Below are 6,674 nucleotides of genomic sequence, written 5' to 3'. Positions count from 1 at the left end.
GCAAATAAAATATGTACTGGAATTTTGTACATAGTAGTGCCTGTGTCTGTACAGCTTGTAGGCACACAATACAACAAGCTGCTAAAACAGAGGGCTGTAAAACTGTTTGTGTTTCATTAAATGGTCTGGACATTTTCTCAAGTGTAGGGATCTCCAGAGCAAGATTTTTTCTATCGACCTTTGAACTCTCTAGTTTTGGAATTACTAATAGGTTTGTTACAGCGCCTATATTGACAAATAAGAAGAATAAAACTATGTGAGTGTAAATCACACATAACGTGAGCTGTAATCTACTGTGAAGTTCTGACCAATTTTGTTTCCAATTTCCTAACAGCATTCCATGTTGTTGTGTCCCAGATTATGACAGTGCAATCCTTTGATCATGAAACCAGACATACTCCTTCAGAACTAAATGATAATGCACTAACTGCAGTAAGTAGTTTAGACAGATAATAATTTTAGCTCTCTTTTGTCAGACCTATTGCATAGTCAAATACTTCATGGCACAAATCAAAATAAAATGGAGAAATAAATACACATTCTGTAATTCCTTACAAACCTACCATACCAACAAGAATCTATTAGCTTCCATCACATCACTGGAACTGAGCCAAGAATGTACAGATCGCATACCCAGTGCAGAGAGCTCCCACTCTGTGCGGAGTCGGGGGAAGGGTGTCTTGCTGGACTCAATTCAGACACGATTATGGACTAAACAACAAAAAAATAGGTTAAGCTTCATGTGCTATGAAATAAACGACAAAAAAAAATTGCAAGGTCGTACTAAAACATTGGACATGAGGGATAGGAGCACACACAGCACTGCAGCAGGTCAATGTTGAACATTGCACATTCAGGGGTGGCGTCAATGGACTGGAGCAGACACAGCAGCGTTGATTTAGGGGTGTCGCTGGCTGTCCCGGCGGCTGTCTCGCTCTCGTTCGTCCTCTGGTCCAGTCCAGGTACGGCTACTCTTGCAGTCTTGCTCACCGCCACTTTCGCCCTCCTAGTGACACCGGTGCAACACGGCAGCAGTCACGCTAGAAACTGCTCTTGTGAACAGTAGCTAGAGTTGCAGATGAGTTGGGTGTCGCATGCAGCACTTGATGGAACATAAAGCATTCACAGATTCGCCGGTGTTTCCAAACTAATGCCTGGCACATTTTGACTGCAGTGAACGCCGGCATCCTGTCCGGTTTCTCGAGACTGGAGTCAACTCCAGGACCCGACCTCCCCCGGCTCGAGTTCCTGGAGAAATGGAATGGTTAGTTGCTTGCCTCAGTTTCCTGTTGAGTTCTTGTGAAGGCCAGGGACTTGTTCTTGCGGCAAACTTATACAATTCAGGCCTTCTTGACTGATGGAAACCCTGCCTTCCTGTTGCGCTCGCAAGCGGAGAACCAGAAGAAGTACGCCGAATTCGATAACAGGTTCAAGAAGTCCAAGGTGCTGCAGGAGCTGCTCGAGAAGTCCAAGAAGAACAAAGAGAAGTAAAAACATATTTGCTTACGCTCCTTAAGATCTCTCTGGTGATACATGTTCAACGCTGAAGCTATGATTTTTGCAGGAACGAGAGGATGATCCAGGACAAGTACTGCCTGCGGGGCGCCGAGTGGGGCGTCGGGGACTGCTCCACGGAGGGCATGACCGACCAGGAGAGGGAGGACTTCATTTCGGAGCTCAAGAAGAGAACCGAAGCAGAATAGCGAGCTGAGCACATCATTCAGTTTCAGCAGGCGAAATACCCTGATTACCAGGGGATCTAGACCAGCCCATAGGCCACTAGGAGTACGAGAATGTTCACCAAAATAATGGGAGCTCAGAATTTGCAATGCATATGTACCCATTGTAAAATGCATTGCACTCATGTGGGAGCATCCGGCACTGGGCCTGCCCTTTTTTTATTGGAATCAAGGTATTGAGAGCCTGAGAGGTCATACAAAGAGGAGCAAAAAACTGCTTGATTGAATAAACAAGCAGCTGAAAAGGGTGCCCTTGCAGAAATATTCCATTGAGCTGTGCACTTGTGTCTTTTCAACTATGGAATCAGGAAAGGCGAAATACTAATAATTCTGAGTCTCTGACACTGCGTGAAACCGATGACATAAAACTGCCTGTGGTTCAAATTCAACAATCCTCTTAGCCTCTCCTCTATATGACCTATTGTTTACTTCCAAGACATTAGTTTGATTTAGATACTAAATTATTTGTGTCAAATTCTTCACCAATTAACAGCACACAGATACGAAAAACTATCATCATGTGACATAAACTGGCAGGCACTGCACAAGGGCCAAGTGAGAAGAGACATCAACTACTTAGAGATAAGAACTGGCCCAACAAAGGAGAAATTAGTTTAGGCAAGATGCCTCGATGGTTAGTAGCCAAGCACCATAATAAGTTCAAACTATCCATTCAGAGGCTATTTTGCAAGGATACGCCTAGAACAACCACCAACAAAGTTGAAATAAACATGACTGGTTAGTTTCTCTGTCTCAGGTTTAGCAAAACTAAAATCAAGTTCAGGAAAAGATGCACATCCATGCATTAGTACTCAGTATGATAAGATCAAGAACCAACACATCACATAATTTTCAAACGGTAGGACCATAACAACAATACATAATGAATGAAAACGTATTCCAAGAGTTTCACTTTATTGTAAGCATAATAATATAGGATACATATTATTTTAGTCAGAACTAATATACAACATGAATAGCAGAGCATCCAAGCTTTTATTACCCCAGCAGCGTAAGCAGCACATTAAGCATTCATGTCACAACACACAGACAACATGAGCAAAAATGGCTTGTTCAGCTTCTTTTTTCAGCCGGAACAGTGTTTTTCTCTCACAACAATTCAGACAGAACAGTGTTTTTCAGCCAGTTTCAGACCACCGTTCGCTGGTCTGAAACTGGCTGAAAAACACTGTTCTTGCTGAATTGTTGTGAGAGAAAAACACTGTTCCAGCTGAAAAAAGAAGCCGAACAAGCCATTTTTAAGACAAGCGAACGGGGCCATTGGAAACCTTGAAAATTTCACTACTTGGAGACAATAAACAGGACAATGGACTAACCAAACACAACAAGTCCTTCCTGAAACATGACATGGAAGATCAATCAGCGCTTCTTCAAGAAACCTTCTGCAAGCTTTAAGTAGTCTCCCATGCCGCCCCCACTCCCCCCTTCCCCATCCTGTTTGTTCATGAAACCCTGTGCCAACTTCAGGTAATCTCCAATACCGCCACCCTCTGACTCCTCCTCGCCATGCTTCTTCTTCTTCTTGTCCTCTTCCTCCTTGCCATACTTCCCTCCACTATGGCCACTAGTCTTCTTGTACCCCTCCTCCTCATAGCGTCCCCCTGAGTGCCCACTAGGCTTCTTGTAGTCTTCTTCTTCGTACCTTCCTCCATGGCCTCCACCACTGGAAGCCTCATAACCATATCCACCACCACTGGGCTTCTTGTACTCATCATCTTTGTCATACCTCCCTCCGCCATGACCACCAACCGGCTTCTTGCTGTACTCATCTTCATATCTTCCTCCACCTCCATATCCACCAGCACTAGGTTTCTTCCTATAATCATCTTCGTCCTCATACCTTCCTCCACCATAGCCACCACCACTCGGCTTCTTCCTATACTCATCATCTTCTTCATACCTGCTTCCCCCATAGCTACTGCCACCACCACTCGGAGGCCTCTTATATTCATCTTCCTGCTCATACCTCCCACCACCATAGCCTCCACTTGAAGGCTTCTTCTTGTAATCATCTTCTTGCTCATACCGCCCCCCACCATAGCCACCACTTATGGGCTTCTTCTTGTAATCGTCTTCATCCTCGTACCTTCCCCCACCATAGCCACCACTGCTTGGCTTCTTCCTGTAGTCACCTTCATCCTCGTACTTTCCTCCTCCATAGCCACCACTGCCTGGATTCTTCTTATAGCCATCTTCTTCCTCATACCCTCCACCTCCATAGCCACTACCACCACCAGGCTTCTTCTTGTACTCATCCTCCTCATACCTCCCGCCACTAGGCTTCTTCTTGTACCCCTCCTCCTCCTCCTCTTCGTTCTCATACCTTCCCCCTCCATGGCCACCGCCGGGCTTCTTACCGTAGTTGCCTTCCCCCTCCCCCTGATGCTTACCGCCACCCCCGTCCTTGCGGCCGTACTGGTGGAGGTACTCCTCGGCCTTCTCGAGGTACCCGCCGACGGGCTTGCCCTCGAGCTTGCCGTACTGGGAGGCGGCGTGGAGCAGGTCGGCCGCCGCGCCGGCGACGCGGCCCTTGTCCACCTTCTCCAGGCTGTGGTCCTGGAGCGACAGCTTGGCCGCCTCCGCCACGAGCTTCGCGCTCGAGGCAAGGTCGCCGCTGCCCCCGCCGGACGGGCGGTGCTGCGAAGGGCGGCGGCGGCCGGAATCCTCGTCGCCGTCGTAGGAGGCCATTTCGGGTTGGGGGTGGATCTAGAGAAGAGAAAGACAAGCGAACAAGGGGTTTTGCTTTGGGTGGTGCGTGCGATGCCGTGTCGGGGCGGGTATATGTTCTTGCCCCGCCCGTCGGCGGCCGTCGTGGGAGGGCACTACTGCTAACGGCTTTCACGCGGAGCTTCCGTCTCGGCAAAGCGTGGGATGGGAAGCCGCGTCCCAAAACACGGCCGACGGGCGACGGCGGCGACGGCGATGAATGGAAGGCGAAGGCGAGAGACTGGAGACGTGTGGAATCCTGAATCTGTTAGACTACTCCCGTCCCTCCGTCTAAGCAAAAATACAATCCCCATTTCCCAATAAATTAAATAATTTTAAGTTTAATTAAATCTATATAAAATTAAAATGTAGGACACCGACTAAATATAATACATTAATTATAAAATATATTTTTATAATAAACATAATAGGAGACATAAATGTTGGATTAAAAAAACTTTAATCATATTAAAAAATGGCAGAACAAGCGAACAAAAAAATTACTTTATTTGATAAGGTTCTAAATTATCAAATAAGATAGGAAAGAGTAAATATTCGCTCACGGAATTCTTATTGGATTAGGATACATTACCATGATTCAATAAGAATAAAAAAGAGATTCAAAAAAGATTACATTTTATATTAATATTGAGTTTTATATATTCTAGATGTTCTTTCTTAACTATATATTTATTTTTCTTTTTTAAGAAAGTTTATCTAAAATCTTTTTTTTTATACAGCAAGTACTCCGCGGTCCTGAGTCTGCGCTGCGGGGAACTCACGGATGGCATCCTAATCTAGTCATACAGCTATACATAATTCTCAGCGCCAATTCTAAAAAGACTTGTTCTACTTCCCGTTTGGCAAGTAGGAAATTCTTGCTAGAATCTTTACGATGCATGTCAAACGGGAAGGAGATGAAACGTTTTTGGCTAAAAACACCATAACCGATTCTCAGTTATTTGCCTAGACTGTTGAAACGATCAAAGGATGGTTTCTACTGATTCTATGGCCCTCCTCGCTTCGCTGAAAAGTCATGACAGAAAGTACTGTTCGCTGATTTGTTGTGAGAAAAAAACAATGTTCGTTCGCTGAAATAGTATGGTTCATAAGACAAGTGAACAGGGCATATTTCTTACATCCTCAATACAACAGTGATGGTGCCTTTTAGTTTATTTTTTTATTGCAGCAAATTAAAAATGGGTTCTATTTGTTCTTCACCCACAACAAATTCTGAAATTTTTTTAAAGAATGTTTTCATTTATACATTTTTTTTGTTTTTAATCGAAATCTAGTCTATCAGCCAAACGATTTTATAAAATGATGTTGATTCATCACATTTTTTTTGAGAGAGAATTTGGATCTAGAACGTCTAGGAGAATCTAATACCTACCAAACGCACCATAACTGTTGAACAATAAGGCATTTTCATATTTATTTTAATCCATAAAAATAACGCAATAAAAAGGAGAGTGAAGTCATGAATAACAAGACAGAAACACTTCATGACAAATGTTAACATGATGATAAGACAAATTATAGAGCCGAAATATATGTGAAACATTGTTTTACATAGCTGAAACATCACAGACATGATCACAAATATAAAAGATGTGTTCTCAAATATCAAGATCATGATAATCACAAAATTAAAAGGAACCAGAAAACCAGTACTAGCATAATCATCCAAATCAATCAAACAGAGCATGTTGAACATGAAAGCAGTATTGCCTAGGAACATCATGATATTGATAATGAAACTCAGAAGAGGGTGAAGGAGATTATACCCTGCGGCGGAGCCGCTCGCACCAGGAAAAGCCATGGTGGTGCTTTGCTGTTGTAGTCGTCCCGCTCGATGCAGTGCAGAAAAGGACGCCGTGAAGAAGCACCGCTACAGGTTCACCAGCGAGTAGTCGTGCCACCACCGACACTCCCCAAAAACGTAATCGCCCGTCTTCACCCGAGCAGGTGAAGCCCACGACGGAGACGCGTTCCGGAGGCCTACTCTTCCATCTCTGGTGCTCGCCGGAGGTGGAACGGGAAGAACTTGCGCTGCTGGAAAGTGGTGTACTCCGCCAAGAGGAACTAACCGAGAGGGGAGGATTTGATTTATAGGCAGAGGCCAGAAGAAGAGAAGCCGACGGCACCGAGGGGTCACACCTCCCTTCTGCGGTGGGAGAGACGGAGACGGAGAGCCAGAGGTCACGG

At 44.8% G+C, this 6,674-nt stretch overlaps 2 protein-coding genes across 2 annotated transcripts; one reads left to right on the top strand and one right to left on the bottom strand.

Annotated features, from left to right (window-relative positions):
- The first annotated feature begins 701 nt into the window (after nt 1-701).
- On the top strand, nt 702-2,490 carry LOC136535298 (uncharacterized). Its single transcript, XM_066527597.1, has 4 exons — nt 702-962; nt 1,175-1,264; nt 1,391-1,487; nt 1,565-2,490. Exons 1-4 carry the CDS (start codon nt 836-838, stop codon nt 1,701-1,703), a joined length of 453 nt encoding a protein of 150 aa, XP_066383694.1. The 5' UTR covers nt 702-835; the 3' UTR covers nt 1,704-2,490.
- A 145-nt stretch (nt 2,491-2,635) lies between these two features.
- On the bottom strand, nt 2,636-4,587 carry LOC136535289 (uncharacterized protein At5g39570-like). The gene has a single exon (XM_066527590.1). The coding sequence runs from the start codon at nt 4,446-4,448 to the stop codon at nt 3,120-3,122; it is 1,329 nt and encodes a 442-aa protein (XP_066383687.1). The 5' UTR covers nt 4,449-4,587; the 3' UTR covers nt 2,636-3,119.
- Nucleotides 4,588-6,674: the final 2,087 nt, after the last annotated feature.

This window comes from Miscanthus floridulus, chromosome 2, assembly GCF_019320115.1.
Source record: "Miscanthus floridulus cultivar M001 chromosome 2, ASM1932011v1, whole genome shotgun sequence".
Lineage (NCBI taxonomy): Eukaryota > Viridiplantae > Streptophyta > Magnoliopsida > Poales > Poaceae > Miscanthus > Miscanthus floridulus.
This window is presented reverse-complemented; position numbering and strand designations above follow the sequence as displayed.

Excerpts from the sequence above, each read along its gene's own strand:
- LOC136535298 (XM_066527597.1), top strand. The coding sequence starts at position 836 with ATGTTGAACATTGCACATTCAGGGGTGGCGTCAATGGACTGGAGCAGA. Across the intron at positions 963-1,174 it reads CGTCCTCTGGTCCAGTCCAG|TGAACGCCGGCATCCTGTCC; the intron begins GTACGGCTACTC and ends TTTTGACTGCAG. Across the intron at positions 1,265-1,390 it reads GTTCCTGGAGAAATGGAATG|CGGAGAACCAGAAGAAGTAC; the intron begins GTTAGTTGCTTG and ends TGCGCTCGCAAG.
- LOC136535289 (XM_066527590.1), bottom strand. The coding sequence starts at position 4,448 with ATGGCCTCCTACGACGGCGACGAGGATTCCGGCCGCCGCCGCCCTTCG.